Here is a 19,407-nt window from a genome sequence, read left to right as displayed (position 1 = left end):
GTCAGAGTAGGTTGCATTCACATGCTTTGTGGTCGGAAAATTGGAGACAAGATGGAGGCGAGTCTCTGCTGTTTACACTGCGTATACTGTATACTATACACATTGCCAGTGTGCTAGCGATAGCCTAGCTAGCAAGCAATCTGCGGCTATTTCAGGGGGTTATGAATGTAAATAATATAGGAAATTGCATGCCGTAGCACTAAAGTTGTCAAGGAACATTCATGCCCTTTAAATTTATACTTGTGGTTCATTTTTGTCTTTATTGTATGAAACTTGTTACTGTTCATGTACGACTCTGTGCTCTGTTCAGCCATGTTGGAAAGAGCGACATCACAACTCGGCATCTACTCCAATTTCTCCGACTTGATCATCCAACACAGTAAGGTGTTCGTGTAGCACTTCCTGGTCGGAAACTCGTTCCGACCGTAAATCCGACAGCACTTGAATGCAAGGAAAGTCTTTTCAACAGGCAGTGTGCTACAAGCAATGAGCGCCGTGTGCTCCATTTTGGCATTTCAAAATTACACTACTGGCCTGATGGACACAAAACATGCTACACACATCCAGCTGTCCTTACAAATTACACTGATTGTCCTAATGAGGACGCTATAATTAAAGGTAGCAAATTTGAACCCGTACACCATAAGCCCAACTGACATGAAAGTTGCTATTCAAATCCAGATATCCATATAAATTACACCAATTGGCCTAATGTGGGCCTCATTTTTTAACTCAAACATATGTCAGACACCACTGGTCCAATTTTGACAAAACATGGCGGGATGATCCACCTTGTTACTGACTGCATCATTTGTGAAGGATGACATGTTTCACTTGTTTTACTATAAAGGTGCCTTAGTCCTTATGTATGTACTCAGTCATTGAGAATTCAGCCACCGTTTATCTTTAGTATACAGCCATGTAAGATGGCTTTCAGCTGAAACATTGATTTTAGTAATCCTCCACTAAAGAGACTGTTCTAAGCTTCACTTGAATTTGATGTCTTATTTGTCTTACTGATAACTTAAATGTCAAAGTAATGCCAAAGTACCTTTTTTCCAGTTCTAAATATATTTTTTTTATTTTATTGTATACTTTGTAATATATTTTAATTAATATATTTTAATCCTCCCATTCATCAAAAGATATAAAATGCAATACCACCTTTGCAAAATATGTTTGATTTTGAGGACATTTTGACAGTGAACATTTTCAAAGTAGAGATGCATTTAAACTAATAGTTACACAATGCAAACTGCTTCCACTATCAAATAAAAACTGCAATGATTTGGAAAATGTGGAGTTCATTTTCATTAGACTGGAGCTGGAGACAAACTGCAGTGCAACACTTTTATTTAAATAAACAGGTCTGACTAAAACGCCAGAATTAACATGGTATTCATACACAAAGGAAGAAAATAGTTGCATAAAAATAATATTCCATCGAGAAAATATCAAACTAATTATGATACATCTTTACATACAATCACTCAAGGAGATATAATACTTCTGATCATTCCGGTGTGTTAAATTCCTTGTGTACACACACACACACGCATGCACACACACATACACTGTTCACAAGGACCAATACCTTAGAGGCACGCACACACACACACACACATGCACTTAAAGCCATAAGTTTATCCCGCCTAGGTCACTCAGTGTGTATGTGAGAGACGTCCATTATGCTACATGTCAAAGACATACAGGGAATAAATTAACACAGGCGTCATATTAAGGTCATTCATCATTTTCCATTGGCATTAAAAACACTTTTGTGCATCTAACACCTTCAGTGGTCTGTTAAATTCTTGTTCCATCAATACTCCGTCCTCACCGTATGATCTAAGAAGAAATTAGTCATAGGTCTGGCAGCTATGAGTTTCATTTGTATCCATGGTTACAAATCACAGCAGTGGCACGCACATATTCATATTTAAACAATTTAACATGTGGTCATGCAAAAACACACTCAAAAACATTTCACTTGCATAAGTGTGCATTTACATAATATGAACACACACACACACACACACACACAGTTCCATGTCTACACAGGGACATAGGGACATGCATAATTAGTGTGCGACCCAGAATGCTCTTGGTCAAATGGGTTCCCCAGCTCAGTCCAGCTGGACGTCCGATGCAAATGCAAATAAAGTAAGATGCAGTAAAACAACGCCACTGCGACAGAAAACCACCATGACATGACAACCATCAAAGCGAGACATGGTAAAATTCTGAGTGTGTGTGTGTGTGTTGGGAAGAGGGGGGTAGTTAGAAGTAGTCTCTTCTTCGTGAATCGTCGCTGATGAAGGAGGGGTTCCACTGGGCGGGGTAGATGCACGAGTGGCGAGAGCCCGGCAAACCGGTGAACGGGTACAAGCCATTTCTCTCCAGGTCCGAGTTACGCAACGCAGGCTGGGAGAAAGGAGAGAAAAGAGGAGTTGAATGAGGGATGAGAAGTGTCTTTGTCTCACCCGCACTCTCTTTTAAGTGATTCATCATTTGTGTCCATGTACAAGTTAAACTCAGCCTTAACCTAACCAAGAAAGACAGAGGGAGAGAGAGAGAGTGAGAGACAGAGAGATCAAGTCAGCACAGAGAGAGATAGAGGAAAATTGAACCATGTTAACCCTACATATATTGTAATCTAGCTTTGTACTCTATGTGGCGTCTCCTTACAGAGTAGTAAATGTCGGTCATCTGCAGCAGGTTCTTGGTGCTGCCGTTCTCCTGCATCTCGATGGTCTCCCTGCCCCACTCCATAGACACCCGGTTGCTCTTGGGGAAGTCGGCGTACGGAGACATCTGCAGGTCTCCGCTCTTGAAGATGATCTTGTTGATGTCATTCTTGTCTTTCCTGGGAGACAACGCAACCGTGTCAGTTCACTAAAACCCCAAGCTATTGCAAAGCCCCTGCATTTAACATCATTTGCCACCAAACTTTCAAACCAAAATTATGGGTGACAGGTGGAGCAATGACTGATAACTGACAAGATTTTATTATTTGGTCAGTGTGATAAATAGGTCACCAAACTATCAGCTTAGAGGGAACACTGGTCCTGAATGCTGTTAATTATTTTTGTATGGCTTCCAAGTAAATGACTTGTGACTTTTTGCTTGATCATTGTTCTCCTTTATGATGATAAAAAACCTATAAGATCAAATTTGGTCCCACCATGCCACCCATGATCTAACATCCATGAACTCGTCAATTTAAAATGAGTGGTTCAGAGTGCAAAAGCTGTGTTCTGCATTGTCCAGTTGATTCAGCGTGGTGTATTTTATTTACTAGACATTCAAATTGGCCGACAGTGTGTTACTATGTTATTACATGGGAGTCTCCTGTCCGTTTTCATTGTTCAGCAGTCAAGGACACCATAGTGTTTCACATTAACTGTAAATATCTGAGCAGATACTCCTCAAGATACTCCTCCTGAGCACTCAACATGTTTCATGCATGTGGATTTCAGTTCGTACACTGCAAAAAGTGTCCCTTTTAACAAGAGGTTTCATATTCAAAGTCTTAAAATCTTATTTTACTTAAAACAAGAATCTTCAGTCTCAAAATCCACTTGTTTTCAGTCCAGTTTCAGGAATTTTTGTGTCTATCTTGAAACAAGGTAGAATTAGGCAGATCACTGCACTAGTATAAAAAATGACACCTGATTCGAGACAATTCTTGAAACAATTTGATTTCCATTGGAAACAAGTGAAATTGTGTCACCCCATTGGCAGATTTTTTTTTTAACAAAAAAAATATTTTCAGACTCTATACTGGACTAAATTACTTGTTAAGGTGGATATTTTTTGCAGTGTGTTGAGTCTCGGTGAAGTTGAACTCAAATGCTAGGGAGCTACTGGAGCCTGTCACTGCAGCTGTGCCACTGCATGGCAGATGTGTTATGGTGCTTATTGGCTGTATCCTTACTTGCAGCAAGTGACAATGAGAGCGATGATGAGGATGAGGAGCACGGCGCCCCCTGCAGGCGACACCACCACTGCAATCAGCTTGTAAACTGCAACATCAAGGACAACATGTTAATACTACAACACTACAACCATACATCATGTAAACATCATGTGAACTACAACATCAGCAGGGAATTATTAAATATATATCACACAAAAGCAATTTGCAATTTGAAATTGAGCATGTTATACATTTTGCTTGTTCAGGGATTTTAAATGCCACTTACAATTTCCACAGTTGAACCCTCCAAATCCAAACATGCACCTGAAAAGTGGAAACAAACAATAAAATTTACAATAAGAACAGGACTTTGACACTAAAGGAAAAAGAAATTTAAAAAAAACTCCATGCTTACTGGACACAGGTGCCGTTTTCCAGCTTATAGCCATCCCCGCATTCTGCAACAAAAGATAAGTCAGTCAGAAAACTTCCAGTTACACAAAATGTAACAAGTGTTCAACTGGGACTCGATATGGGAGAGCCAATAGCCAATATTTTGTGGCAATATTTAACATCTTTAACCTCTTCAACCCTGCCGGTCCCACCAGTCGATCCACCATTATCAACGCACAGCCAAGCTATGTTCAAACCCACAGAACTTTATTTTAAATTCTAGTCAAGATCTCAAGGTTTCCAAAGATACCAAATATGTCAGGCTCAATTACAGGGAAATGTATACAAAATGGTGCACATTTGATGTAATGGGGCAGCCATAAAAATATGGCGTGATGAGTTTGAACATTTCACTCAATATGAGCAGCTATAGCTTCAATGAAGCGTTGGAACGAGCGGATACATAATATGTGTGTGACTTTGATGTACAGTATGGAAAAAAAAAATTCTAACTTTGAAATTAGGAAAATCAGAGTTCATGGGGTTAAATTTGCATTTCCTGTAGTTGGTTTGGATTAGATTCTCATTTCTAAGAAAACGCACCGCAGGAATAGGACACACGCAACACACACACAGCTTACCTATGCAGGACAGGTCTTCGGGGTTGTGTTTGTAATAACCTGGCAGACACTGGCAGTAGGCTGTGCCACTGTTGTCTGAGCAGGTGGAGCGCTCCGTATCGCACTGAGCCTTCTGGGCCAGGCACAGACTCTCCACTGGGACACAAATGTGGACAGTATTAGACATGAGTATAACAAGTGGGCTAATTGATCATGAGTGTCTGAAAAGTCTGGAATCATAGGGAAGTAAAGGCATACATTTTATTTCCTTGTTTTCAGACACCCTATATATTTAATGAGTGATACTGGCATATATTTTTCCCTCAGTATAATCACTATAATATTAATGTAGGAACTTACAGTCTGTCTGTAGTACTCAATAGTGAGTTTATAATGACCTTATTGTACTTTATGGTTCTTTTTATCTCCTATGGTATCTTCATAATATTCCTACAATATTCCTATAGGGACTTATAGTGTGTCTGTGCTATTTAGTACTGAGTTCTGGGTTTTTTTTTTAACTCCTTTGATATTATTATAGGGTTTCCTGTGGCTTAATTTTTTGACCTATTACAGGTGCATGGTATTTTGAGGTTTTGCTGTGATATTTGTATAGCATTCTTCAGAAAATGTATGATAGTATTGTTTTTTCACACAGGTAGCTCACTACTTGTGGTGAAACTGTGCCCTCTAGGGGCTTTAAATGTATTCACAATAAATTTTGCAGCAGTAGATATCAGTAGTCTGCCTTCAATAATGTTTAATGTGAGTCTTTTGGAAACAGAAGAAAAGTGCTGAAAAAATATTATAATTTCATTTGATGATGATTATGATGTTGCTGATGAGGAGGAAAACTGATTAAACTACCATGGTAAGTGAGCTGGTGGTGCAGGACCATCCTGCAGTGGGCCGAGGAGGAGCTGCAGTTGCTGATAGACCTCTGGATGCTGTTGAAGACCTCAGCGCTCGTCACTTCGGTGGAGATGGAAAACATGTTGACAGCAGAGATACGCACTCCGTCCTCCTGTCTGTGGGGAGGACAGAGGAGGTCAGAGGTCTATACTGAAAAATGTCCATCTTAAGTCTCATATTCAGTCTTAAAATCTTACTTTTCTGAAACAATTCTGCCAAATAGGTGAGATCATTCCACTTGTTTCCAATGCAGTTTCACTTGCTTCAGGATTTTTTCTAGAAACAAGTGTCAATATCTAGAAACAAGGCTGAATAGGCAGATCACTCCACTAGAGTCAAAAAATGACACTTGATTTAAGAAAATCCGTGAAACAAGTGGATTTGCATTGGAAATGCAAGTGAAATTATCTCACCCTGTAGGCAGAAATACGATTTTCTGACTCAATACTAGATTTACAAAAGAGAAGAGAAGGCCAAAAACCATCAATTCAAGGGGGTAAATATAATCATCATAACTATTTTCTTATGTGATTTTGAAATCCTAACAACAGTAGTAGTCACGGAAGGCTAAGATATTTCAATTCAAAAATTAAAAACAGCTGTCAATTGATGGTACTTGGCCTTTCTAATGCTAAATGACTTGTTAAGATGTCTGTCTGCTGTCAGAGCTTTTATCGGAAAAGTCCACTTGCATTCCTTGTTTATGTACATTGCAATTTCAGATGCAGTGATGCAAGAACTTACTTCTTACTCAGAGTTGAGCGGCTGTAGCCACGCAGAACCGACAACGAGGCATTGAGCTGAGGCAAAGAAAGGAAGAGAGTATAAATCCAGAGTATATTTAACATGTCATGATACACATAAATATGGTGGACATTTTCTCACAAATCAGTTGTTGATATGCAGAGATGCAGCGATGTGGAGCGCCTCTCACCAGCTGAATGATCTCTCTCTGGATCTCATGCAGGGTGGTGCTCTTGAAGATAACAGGGTCATGTGGGAGTCTGTTAACACTGAAGGTTCCCAGAAACGTCTTTGCTAAAGGACAGGGGAAAATGTACTGTCAGACCCAGACTTAAAAAGAAGGACAAGAGGGAACGAACTGGGACAAGGAGGGACTTTCCTGGAAGGAGTAAATATAACAGTTAATATCGAATTTAAGTTTGCGTAGCATTTCCACACCTGTAAAACACTGCAATGTTTGCACAGAGGCATATCTATTGATCAACTGACTGATTGATTGACTGTTGTGATGTATTCCAACAGAATAAAGGAGTTGTACCTCTGGTGCAGGTGCGTCCGTCCTCCAGGTCGAAGCCCAGTGGACATTCACAGCTGAAGGACCCTCGCGTGTTTACACACAAGGACCCGAGGGGGCAGGGGTACCTCTCACACTCATCCGCATCTACACACACACACACACACACACACACACAGGTGCAACTTGTATTATTATACTTGTGAGGGCTTTCATTGACTACATTCCCTAACCCCCAACCCTATTATTAACCCTGGTAGATAGCTCTCTAAGTGCGCATGCTAACGCTTTAGCATACAGTATGTTACGTAACCGTAGACAATTAGCATCGTAAAAGTGAGAAAATGAGCAGCAGCTTTAAGGCTGGATGGTTAGTTAATTTTAATGACAAGCATCTAAACCTGCCAGGCTTGTTTAGGGATTGGTAAAATAGATCAAATTTGAGAAAAAGAATGAACTTTCAACGGTGAGACTTCAAGCGTAACTTGTTTTCTTTACACAGGAAGTGAGCGAAGTTAGCTAGACAGCTAAAGTTCAGTAATGATGAAGATTGAGATTTTGTTTCCAGAAGTTATAAATCTACATAAAAAACAATACCAACTTTGGATTACTTATCTTCATACTTTGGATAATATTAGCCTCCTACAATTACTTAACACACTGTATGTTAACAACTATCTACTGGAGACACAGAGATGATTTTGGTACCAGTCCTCTCGTCAGATATTGAGTAAGGTGAGGACATGGTCCTCATAAGAACAGAAGTGCAAGAACACACACAGCACATCATGAAGGCAGATTGGCTAATGATGGATAAATATAATCCTCCTATCATTTACATTTTAGGCATTTATCTGACTCTCTTATCCAGAGTGACTTACAATGAGTGCAACAATAGACTAAGCTTCAATTCCTTGATCGCCAACATTACAAGCAACCAAAAATGACAATCTTCTTCAATCTTCTCTCAAATAAGAACAAACTGCTTGAAATGAAATACAGTAAGAGCTAAGAAGCTTGAAGTGCTTTGTGATACGTTACAAGCAGATTACAAGCCTGTTAGAAGCAAAGATAAACTTTTCTTACAATATAATGATCAGACAAACATATTCAATTGAATATGTTGTTATTAACTACGCATTCAACCCCCTATTTTATTTTGCATATTTTGTTTATTATATGATACTCTGATTATAATAATCCTGCTTATGAGCACCACTTCAAGTAAAGTGTTACCAGGGATTTTTATTTTAAATCCTAAAGAAAGGTCCTGGCGTAAGTCTTTAAATAAATGTGTGGTGTCTTATATGAACTATTTGAGATTATATTCTTAGGAACATTGTAGCAAACAACCTGGGGTGTTACAATGTTGTTGAGCTGACATGAGGACAGACTAGCTCACCCTGGCTGCAGGTCGGCCCTGTCCATGCCTGCAGACAGTGGCAGGTGAATTCACGGCCTTCGTAGCTCACACACGTCCCTCCGTTCATGCAGGGGTTTGGTGCACAGGGGTTTCCTGGATTTTCGGAGAAGAGAGAATGATTTTAGAGAATGGTTAAAACGAAATAGTAATTCAGTACCTAGTTGTAGGCTGGATATGTTACCTCCATCTGTAAATTTGATTATGTGAATAGTTTACAATGCACATTTACACATCTGGAAACATTTTCTGTATATTTGTTCTCCCACCTGTACACCAATAATGTGAATAGTTTCAACACTTAAAAACGTCAATGAAGACGCTGTATCTGTATTTATTTATCTGTTGTATTTCAATATATTCGATTGGTGTGATTACTTGTATTATCCTGAGTGCTCACTATTTGCCTTATCTATATCTTATCTTATTCTCTGCTGCTGCAACGATGCAATTTCCCCATTGGGATCATTCAAGTTTCATCTAATCTACTCTAATCTAATAAAACCTTATCAAATCTAACCTAATGGAAATGGATGAGAGACATGAGAGGGGGAAGAGAGTAATGAAAATGATCTGAGTCAGGACTTTGAACCCAGGCTACTAGACTCAGATAGTCTAAAAGCAAGACTACTGCAGCGTAATCGGGACGCAAACTGAGTAGTGCTTGTCTCGCAATGTAAGGAGGAGCTGATTCATTTTATGGTGCACATTAGAGAAAGTCCATAGAAGTACATCATGTGCAGATCTACCAACTAAAAGTCAGCCCCTATATTCTACAGACCAGGGAGAACTAGAAATAGTTTTTTGAAAACGGTTAATCTTGAACATACTACTGCACAACTTAACGTTGTACAGTTGTATAGTACAAGACTTGGACATTTCTGCCATCAGTATACAGTATATCAATTTTATCCAAAGTATGATTTGAGTTGTATTGTTGAGTCCACTTTTTCCCAGCTCTGTATGCTTGTGACCTAATCTCTCTGTCTTGTAAATGTTTACCAAATTGTCTGTTGCCCCTGTGTTTTGTGAGTCCTAACATTTTCATATAAATAAATGTGTGTTTTGCTACTCTCCATCACAATATTGATTCAAGCAATAGCCAGTTCATGAAAACTATTACATTTGCTGTTCTAAACACCCGGTGTCTGGTGGGTCTTCCTCAGGAAAAATATTTTTGTGCACAGGAAGTGATGCATTTTACATTTTTGGTTTGTTTTGAATAAATAGAAGAAGTAATGTGTAGTTACCCCCAACCCTCCTCTACCTACCCCTCCACCCCCCCAGCCCAGCAGCAGCAGTACCAGCCCTACCCAGGGGTCGCCCACCCAGGGCACCAGCGACAGCCACCGTGGCTGAACAGACAAAGAACAGAGCGGCACGTATAGAAACTCAAACCACTATCTCAAGGATTACCACTTTAAATGAAGAAAGAGGGTGAACTACTGACTTGGTGGTGCCTTGGTGGGCTGGACTTCAATGGGCGCTGTTGTCACCGCCTGCTCCGTGGTTCCCCTGTCAGTCTGCTTCCCCGTGGTGTGAGGTGTCACGGTGCTCCTGGTCCGGGTGCTGTGGCTGTAGGTGGCGGTGGTGTGCTCGCTGTGGGCCGTTGTGATCCCCGGAGTGGCCGTGCTGGTCTCCTGCTGGAAGGTGGTGACGTCTGTGGGGCTCGCCGCCCCCGTCGAGGGCCCCTGGGTCTGGCTGGGCGACAGGCGCTGAGGGGGGGCCGCCGCGGAAGTCTGCTGGCCCAGGGTGGAGGCTGTGGTGGAGGGCGTAGTGTGCTGGATGGTGCCCTGGGTGGGCGACCCCTGGGTAGGGCTGGCACTGCTGCTGCTGGGCTGGGGGGGTGGAGGGGTAGGTAGAGGAGGGTTGGGTGTGGGGGTGGTGGTGGTAGAGGCAGTGGGTGTGAAGGTCTCCTCCTCCTCTGTTACCTGAGATCTGTTCAGGAGTAAATGAATGAATGTATCTGTGAATCAATCAGTCAATCAATAAAGCAGTCAGACTTGGCTTGTTGATCACTTTTAAAGGAATACGGCAAGTTTTTGGGAGATGGACATGTTGGTCAACATAGACAGAAAATAGACTCTGAAATCAGCCATATGTCCCCGGTAGACCTGTGGCTCCGGTGCTCCATGCTAACACTTTAGCATAGACTATGTTGAGTGATAGTAGGCTACTAGCATTATGTCAAAGGTGAGAAAATGAGAACTTGTAGCTGTTCTAAAGCTAAATGGTAAGTAACCTTAAATGATATGCTGCCAAGTTTGGCAGCTTTGTGTAGGAGATTGGTAGAATTTACATGAAATATGATACAAAAGTAACATACTGTTTTGAACTAGCAGGGACTACTTTCCCTGTTTCCAAAGCAAGTGAAGGTGGTGGGCTATGGTAGACTGTGTACAGCTAAAAGCGGATGAATACATGGTTTCTCAACTGAAATAGTTACAAAAACAAACCTGGCTACATCAGCTATATTGAGTTAATATTACATTTTTAAAATGTATGAATCTACAGGCCAAATAGTAAAAATCATGGACAACTTTTTATTACTAAATGTCACATATCTTCATTTGGATAATGTTGGTGACCTGCTATTACTCAACATAGCGTATGCTAAAGTGTTAGAGTTACATTACAATGTCTAAAGGTACCTGTGTGTAACGGTGACAGGCGTGGTGGTGAGGAAGACCTCGGTAGCCAGCACTGGCCTGTCTGTCTTGGGGATGAAGGGCGACTGACTAGACAGGAACCTGGTCAGAGAATCATCCTGGTCCGTCACACTGGTTCTGACCGTAGGGGGCACTGTGGTCAGACCCAGTCCTGTGCTGGGCTCTGACCCGGTCTGGGATGACACCACTTCTGTTCCTCCCTGGTTCTGGCTGCTGGAGTTCTGAGCTCCAGTAAAAGACTCGGTGGAGGTCCCATCGGTGGAGGTCCCAACGCTGGAGTCCGAACCCTGGATTGTCCCTGAGGTATTGGTAGGACCACTCTCTGGTGAAATGACAGGGGGTGTGGACGAAACCGACACTTCCGATTGGTCAGTACTGTGGCCCGTCACTCTGAGAGGTGGGGTTGAATTGGGAGTCCCTTCCGACGCGAAGGTGGGTTGATGCTGGGTTATGTTAGGCTGTCCCGTTAAAGTGTGGGTTCCCCTAGACACGCCTGGACTCTCAGTCTCAGTCTCAGAAGATGTCCCCCTGGAGTGCGTGAGATGCTGGTCTAAATGCGTCGTATCCCTGTCATCAGCCCTGGTGGACGCGTGACTATCAGTATAGTCTTCAGATCTATCTGTCCCCCCGACCGGGATACCCCGTGTGGAGGGGGGCTGATGGGAATTGGAGTCCTCTGTAAACACGGAGGAGGTGCTGTTGCCGGAGGCGGAGGAGGTGACGGACAGCAGGGTCCTCTCCCCGGCTCGGCTGATGGTGGTGGAGATGTAGGTGCTGTCCGTGTGGACGGGGACCCCCTGGGCCGTCCCAGAGGCTGAGGCCGAGTCTGTGGCCGAGTCTGTGGCATCCCCTAGTCGTAGGGTGCTCTCGGGGCTGTCCCGGGGCAGCCTGGCCTCTTCCGTCACCGTCCAGGGCCTGGGCTCCAGGGAGAGGGCAGGGGAGAAGTCCGGCAGCTGGTCTGGGGTGGGGAGGTCCTCCCAGTCGGTGCTGCTGGCCTCAGTGGTGGCGACGATGGTGGAAATGAGAGGCTCGGTGGACGGGCCGGCCGTCTTCTCTAGTGACCAGCTGCTTGTTTCTGTGAGGGCTTGTGTTTGCTCAGTGGCTGTGGAAAAATGAAACAATAAATAATATTATTACACGGCTCAATTCTGATTGGCCAGTGAACACATTCTGAGGTCTGTTATTTCTGCTTCACATTGAATCACATCACTCCACAGTGAAGAAGTCTGGTCGATTTTATTGATTTCTACTAACTGGTCCTGCTGGTCAATTTTTTTTGGCAGAAGCTTACAAGTTACTTTAGCTTTAAATAAAATCATTTAAAATCAGTATTTCATGTCAAATGATGAATGTCTTTGGTAAATATCTGTGTAATAAGCAGGATAATGTACAGGGAGTCAATGCAACATGTGCAACATGTGGCCACTAGAGGGAACCCAACAGGCTGTGTCTGGCCTATATGGACTGCAGGAGGGGGAAGATGCTGTCAGAAGTAGCTTGCTGCGGATGTAATGATTTTGGGTGGAGAACAATTGGCAGCCGGGCCCGTCTACCCTAACAAAGGCCCGAGGCCCTAAATATGGCGGCAACTGTGTCTGTTGGGAATCGGCCATTTCCTTCCTAAAGCTGAGCGAGCACAAGGCCCTGGTAGAAAACTGTCACTGTGGTTGTGGGCGTCCAGCTAACTATTCATGTCCATTGTGTGTGGAGAGTTTTCACCCTGGCTCATTGTTTGTGTGGAATATAGTTAAGTTGTATGGTGCTAACAGACGTGAAAATGTCAGATGAAAAAAGCAACATTTTGCTTTACAATAGGAATTGCTTATAAAACTTTGTCTAAGACCCACTGTCATACGTACATAAGGCTGTGGCTTCAGTATCAAATTGTGAATCATCTTTTAATCATCCCATTATAGATTACATAACCAGTGTGGAGCTGGCTTTGTTTTCTTAGTTTGGTTGTATTCTAGCTTCATGACAGGCTGACAAGACATTTGTTTGATAATAAGTGTGTGTGAGAAATGAACCTCACCCGAAGTCAGTCAGGCTCTGGGGATAGGGTGTGGGTGTTTCTGTGTGCATGTGTGTGTTTGTATGTGTATGTGTGTTTATGAGGTCTCTTTTTCTGACCTAGGATTTTTCTCTACCTAGCCCTGATGGCTGTGCTGTCTGAGAGCCTGTGAGCTGGCCGGCCTCCAGCAGCCCAGAACTGGAACAACGGCACCCTGAGGATGAGCCTCGGCGCTGGACAGCATCCCAACAGCCAACACATACCAACAAGAAGCCACCATCCAAAACCAATGGAGGGGAGAGTTCATCTGCAGAACAGCCTGTCCGCAGGGAGGCTATGAAGGGAACTGGGCCACTGGCCTCTATTTCTCTCCCTCACTTCCTCTGCATGTGTCTCTCTCAGTCTTTCATTCTCTCTCTCTCTCTCTCTCTCTGGATCCAGTCCGAGCAACCAAACTCAGACTGGAACGTGCTATTGGCACCCGGTGACGGACCCTCCCAGATCCTCTGTTGTTTATCTCTCCGCTCTCCACCATTAACACAAGCTCTGTCAGTGTCTTCCTCTCACATCCGCTATGCTTCAAAAACTCAGCAGCAGGGCTATGGCTGGCATATTAATTTCAAGCAAATGCAATACGTTCAGCATATCAATCAGCAGAGAGGTGATGGTAGCATGTAGGAATGTTATGAAGAGAATGGGTGAGATTCTATTGTTTACAGGCCAAATAGATGGTTATGGCCAACGTTGCTAAACGTGACGCAGACTGTTGAGCTGTGTGTGTGATTCACAGCTTAATTTGTGGGTTTTGTAGTCAGAAGATTGCCAGCTTGAATCCCTGGATGAGGGTGTGGAAAGCGAATCTAGGTGAAATCTGTGTGAATGAAAGGAATGGAAAGTAAAAGAGGAGCACTTTTTCCTTCCTCAGCAGCATCTGTGCCCTTGAGCAAGGCACTTAACCCTCCAGCTGCTTCAGTGGAGTTGCTCACAGGCCAACAGTAGAAGACCGTGGTTGTGCTGGGCAGCTCCCAGTGTGAATGTGAAGCAGGGTGTTGCTGGAAAAGATCATAAAGCTCAGCAGAACCCTCATAACAGTCTGCCAAAATGGCCTTAGGTTATCATTTATACATCGTAAAACTTTGTGTCTGGATGCCTAACAATAGCCGCGGAGTGTTGTGTGTAAATAAAGGCTTGTCCCCAATAAAAGTATGGCAGAATTACTAGAAAGCACTCTAAATTCATACAATAGTCACAGCTTAAAATGTAATTAAAAATCCAAAAATATCACAAAATATATTACAAAAGGAGACGTTGCGTGCAGTGGAAAATGTGATGTGTGTGAAAATGTTTATCTCGTTTGATTCACTTTTGTGGCTTCATTCTGTTTTGATGCTGCAAGACTGATGACTATGTTCTGTTAGCCTACTGCTATGTTACCAATAATAAATCACATTTTCTAATAAAGTAGTTCATTGTTTTGTGTGACTTTGCATGAGAGCAGTAGCAGCGGCAGCAGCAGCAGAAGCAGTAGTGGTAGTCGTAGTCGTAACAGTAGTAGTACTAACAGTAGTAGTAACAGTAGTAGTAATAGTAATATACCAGTCTATAGTAAATTCTATCACTTTTAGGCAGACCAGGTACTGTAGACCTGCCAAAAGAAATAATGCTCTAAAAAAGGCCTGATGCTCTCTTTTGTTAAGGAAAATGAATGCCCATTTAAGTTTAACTGCAATTTAACCACTTGACTATCCTGCTGCCCCTACAAAGATAAGTTTATTTTATTTAATGAAACCACCTGTTCTTGTACCGTTTTCTCTTTGGTTTCTGGATTTCAATACTAAAATCAGACTTGTTAAACCTGTGGTCACAGAACGGCAGTTGTGGTCATGCTTTGAAACATGCTGTCCTGAGACTACATCCTATCAGAAATAAGGGTGACTTGTCACTTCCAACTCAAATGACGAAGGTTTTCTTAGCATGATGGTTGATGTGGGCCTGGTGTGCAGGGACCAGGGTTCAAATCCCACTCCTCCATGTCAAGTGTCAAGGCTTTTTTTTAGTCCACAACAACGCCTCAGGTTATTTCCAAGGAGGAAATGCCCAAAAGTTTTGACATTCAGATCATGATAGGAGCACTAAATACAGGACTGGGTTTCTCACTGTTTATTAGTGATTGGACAAAGTGTATGTAAGTTTATGAAAATGTTCAATGTCAGTTCAACTCACTGATCAATATGAAAAGACATAAACTGATGAATGAGAATAGCTTGTAACAGATGAGGGAACCCCATCAATGTATCTCATGGAATTTATCATTGAAGCTAATTAACATTAACTATAATTGCTGAAGGTTAATCACTTGTTTGATGCTACTTACTATGATGTATACTGTGAATGTAAGTAAAAAAGATTTATGTCAGCCTAAAAGGTTGGGTAAACTATATTCCATAAATTGCGTGGATTTAGTGGGTTTACCGTCTTCTATATCAGAATCAGAGAAGTGAGATTGTAAGCCTTATAAAGACACTTTCACACTATTGCACCACTTCTAAGTGAATGATAACTACTGGAGCAAAAATAAGCAATGCCATTTCTTTTCTTTCAACAACCTGTCTCTAGTGGTACCATGTCTAAGATGAGGAAAGTAATTTGAACTCATTCTGACATGTGGTCTGTGGCAGATAGAGTAGCTTAAGATATTTCTTCTCAATGGGTATTTCCATTTAGAATTCAAGTCATTTAACCAACAGCCTGCAGGCACCAACAGGCAAACTTCACCTTGACTTAGTGAGTGTTTTGTTTCAATCAAATATTCAAGTATTTCATTTGTGTGATGAAGAGATGGATGTTCAACCTACCAAAAAACAAAAAATATGCATCTGTGGCATTCAATAGTGAGTTTATAGTGATTGTAGTTATTGTGCTTAATATATATATTTTTTAATCTCCTATGGTATCACTATAATATTCCTATAACATTCCTATAGTGACTTATGACTGTGGTAGTGAGTTTATAGTGACCTTAATGTACTTTATGGTATTTTTATCTCCTGTGGTATCACTATAATATTCCTATAATACCTCTATAGGGACTTAGAGATTTTCTGTTATGTTTGTATAGTATCATCCTACTACAGTTAATTTTTATATGGGGTGGGAATGGCTCTGAAAAGTAAGACATTTACTTTATTTAGCAGACATTGACACTTTCAAGGGAGGGACATTCTCATACGGGACAATGGGGTTCTAGTTTTCAAACTATCTTACCAGTGTTACTGACAGTCTTCTTACCCAGGCTTCCTGCAGTAGAAGTGTGTGTTTCAGCAGTGTGTGCGCGCAGGAGGTTTCCTCCACTTGGTACTAAACTCTCGCTGGAGTGTGAAGCTGAAGTTGCAGCGGTGAACACTTTGTTTTCCATGGTGCTGAGTTCATCTGTGCCAGCTGAATAATAATATCCTCCCGTTACCGGATCCCCGGTGCTGTTGTTGTTGTTAGTTGGGGTCCACGCACCGAGGGGCCCCGGCAAAGCCAGCAGGAGGACCGACAGAGACAAACCGAGGACGTGATTCAAAAACCACGTTTCCATGATTTTTCAAGACCTGAAAACGGCCGCCGATAGATTCCGAGTAAAGACCGAATAGAGACCGGGGAATCTCCCGGGGCCACCATGGGAAGAGCGCTTCGGCTTTTAATGGAGTCTCATCATAATAAAAAATCCCTCCAAAAATCCATTAGAGATCCGCTGGGTCCGACGGCGGGGAATAGTCGATAGTAGAGTTGAAGCAGAAGCCTGTTATCACAGTGGAGGCGCCTGGGCTCCTCCCACACACACACACACACACACACGCAAGGGCGCACGCGCACACACACACACACACACACACACACACACACACACGTAGGCCTACATACACACACATACACACAGCAGCGATAGCGGTTTCCCACCCAATCCGCTATTCAACACAGTAGTTTATGCTGCCTTCAGGTGCTGTCGGAGAAGTCCAAGTTGAGCTGCACATGAGCGAACCAGCGGAGCGGACTGGAAAAGTGGGAATTTTCTGTTACAGGGGTTTTCAACCATGAAGAGGCCCAAGAGTCTACAGGTTTTAAGTCCAACCAATCGTTACAGCAGCTCATTTCTGTGATTTATCTCTCCTCTCTGGTTGAAGGTGCTAACCAGTGAAGTTTGGTGGTAGCCTATTCTGATACATTTAGGCAGAATACAGCATGGGCTGTAAGTCTTTACCACATTTATATAGTAGCCTAATGTGATACATTTTTCCTACCCAACAGGATGGGATACCCTAGTGTTTTAGTATTTGGTTGATATGAAACTCTGACTCAGACTCTTGGGCCTCTGTCACACAGGGTTCATTGGCTTCTTTGATACCCGACTGAGATGTTACGTTTAGAGGACAACAGCTGATGGTAATAAATAATGTATTTTGTCATTATATGTTACCATTAGGCATTCATTTTTTTACTGTCTATATTGTTCTGCAAGTCACATTGAGATGTTTAATCGTTTATATCTGTTGACTCCAAAGTTGCATTGGCATGAGTGACTGCTTGTCAGACTCAGGAGAGAGTTTTGTGTTGATTAGATGTCACTGATGCCACTGTCCTTTTCCTAATTGTCTGTTTTCTGTCTCTACCTGCTGAGTTACACTGACAAGAGATGACTCGTAAGACTCAGGATAGATTTTCCTATGGGTTTTCTATTTCTATTGATCCAAAAGTCATATTTACATGAGTGATGGCTTGTCAGACTCGGGAGTGAGCATCCCATTGATTATCGATGTCAACCGAGCCCCTCCCTCTTTCCTGATTGGCTGCTATTTGATAACAAAGTCACTGACTGATGGCTTGGTGGGCTCAGGAAAAAGTCCTACTTATTAGTGATGTGATTTAGGCCCCTTCCCTTTTCCTGTTTGGCTGTGTTTTGATCATCTATATCTTTTGATTCTGAAACCACCTTATGATGCGTGATGGCTCATTGGACTTAAATTATGACTTAAACTATTGTCTGCTTTGTCTTTAAAAATCATGCTGCTATTCTCTCATTTATCTTAATTGATTCCATGATTGCCTCAAGATTACTTTCAAGTGTTATTGTAAGAACAGTTGTTACTGATATCACAATGCAACAATTTATAAGGGCTTTACACTGAGTGTTTCATAAAAAAATTACTGAGGACCTTAAGTGCTGTTATAAGATGGGCTCTTGTTTCAATTTATTTCACTGATACAAGATTGGTCCGTGCATAAAGTATAATTCATTTGCAGTTGTTCACGTTGTATAATGAAAAATCCCATACTTCATGCACGGACCAAGATTATATTCCTTCAACTATTTGGAGCCCGCTAATTACATTCTCTGTGTAACTCTCAAACCCAAGGCTAATCAAACCTTGTGTGTGGCACCTACTGCACCCCAAGGCAGTTGCCAAGAAATCAAAACAAAAGGATGAAAGCACACATCAAAACAGCAATGCAGGGGAGCTGGTTTCATAGAGCCAAATAGGTTGCAGCATATCACAAATTACCAGCCTGCTGTGGACATCAAGCTGCCTCATCCAGTCTGTAACACCTCCAAACTGGTGCTACTACTCCACAGCAGCCTTGCAAAGCAGTTTGGATGAGCAGAGGTATGAAGTTACCATGGCGTAAGTTAGCTTGCTAAACCACTAACCCGGCTTGGTGAGACAGGCCCCTAGCAGCTCTGTGGCTTTCACTGAGTGTACCAAGAGTAGAGATGACACCACAAACCGCTCAAACCTGCCTGGTGACAGAGCGGTGAGGAAGAAATCCAGGCCGGACTGAATCTGTGTCTCCATTAACAGCACAAGGAAAATCAAAACGACTCAACAGTACCACAGGAGTGAAGGTGACCTGTCCTAGAGGCATTACCAATTAGAAAACACCTCTCAGAGCTGAATAATACTTTGCTGTGGGGAATTAACAGTATTGAAATACCTTGTATTTGCAAAAACACATACTGTTATTATGTAATTGTAAGGATACAGTTCACTTTGGCATTTTAAATAACACTACAGTCAAACACCTATCGCTAAAGCTGGTTGTAAGTGTTGCACTTTGTGCCACTCTTCAGGTGTTTGAAGAAGAAAAGGAAGTGGTTCTCTCGGCTCTGCAAACTGTTCAGCCGCAAGAACAAAGAGAGACCGACTTGAACACTGTGACACAC

General features: G+C 42.3%; 1 protein-coding gene across 2 annotated transcripts; it reads right to left on the bottom strand.

The window, feature by feature from the left end:
- Window positions 1-1,336: 1,336 nt before the first annotated feature.
- On the bottom strand, window positions 1,337-16,938 carry heg1 (heart development protein with EGF-like domains 1). 2 transcript variants are annotated; one of them, XM_071898873.2, is made up of 14 exons: window positions 16,467-16,938; window positions 11,174-12,293; window positions 9,973-10,460; window positions 8,505-8,618; window positions 7,127-7,249; window positions 6,779-6,882; window positions 6,589-6,644; window positions 5,800-5,960; window positions 4,954-5,088; window positions 4,335-4,377; window positions 4,206-4,243; window positions 3,938-4,025; window positions 2,689-2,866; window positions 1,337-2,424 (listed from the first exon to the last, which is right to left on the bottom strand). In XM_071898873.2, exons 1-14 carry the CDS (start codon window positions 16,783-16,785, stop codon window positions 2,281-2,283), a joined length of 3,111 nt encoding a protein of 1,036 aa, XP_071754974.2. In that variant the 5' UTR covers window positions 16,786-16,938; the 3' UTR covers window positions 1,337-2,280. The 2 variants fall into 2 exon arrangements, with proteins under 2 accessions (XP_071754974.2, XP_071754975.2); XM_071898874.2 differs by having other exon boundaries at window positions 16,491-16,938.
- Window positions 16,939-19,407: the final 2,469 nt, after the last annotated feature.

Source organism: Centroberyx gerrardi, chromosome 10, assembly GCF_048128805.1.
Source record: "Centroberyx gerrardi isolate f3 chromosome 10, fCenGer3.hap1.cur.20231027, whole genome shotgun sequence".
In the NCBI taxonomy this organism is placed as follows: domain Eukaryota; kingdom Metazoa; phylum Chordata; class Actinopteri; order Beryciformes; family Berycidae; genus Centroberyx; species Centroberyx gerrardi.
The sequence above is the reverse complement of the archived record's forward strand: the minus strand, read 5'-3'. Positions and strand labels throughout refer to the sequence as shown.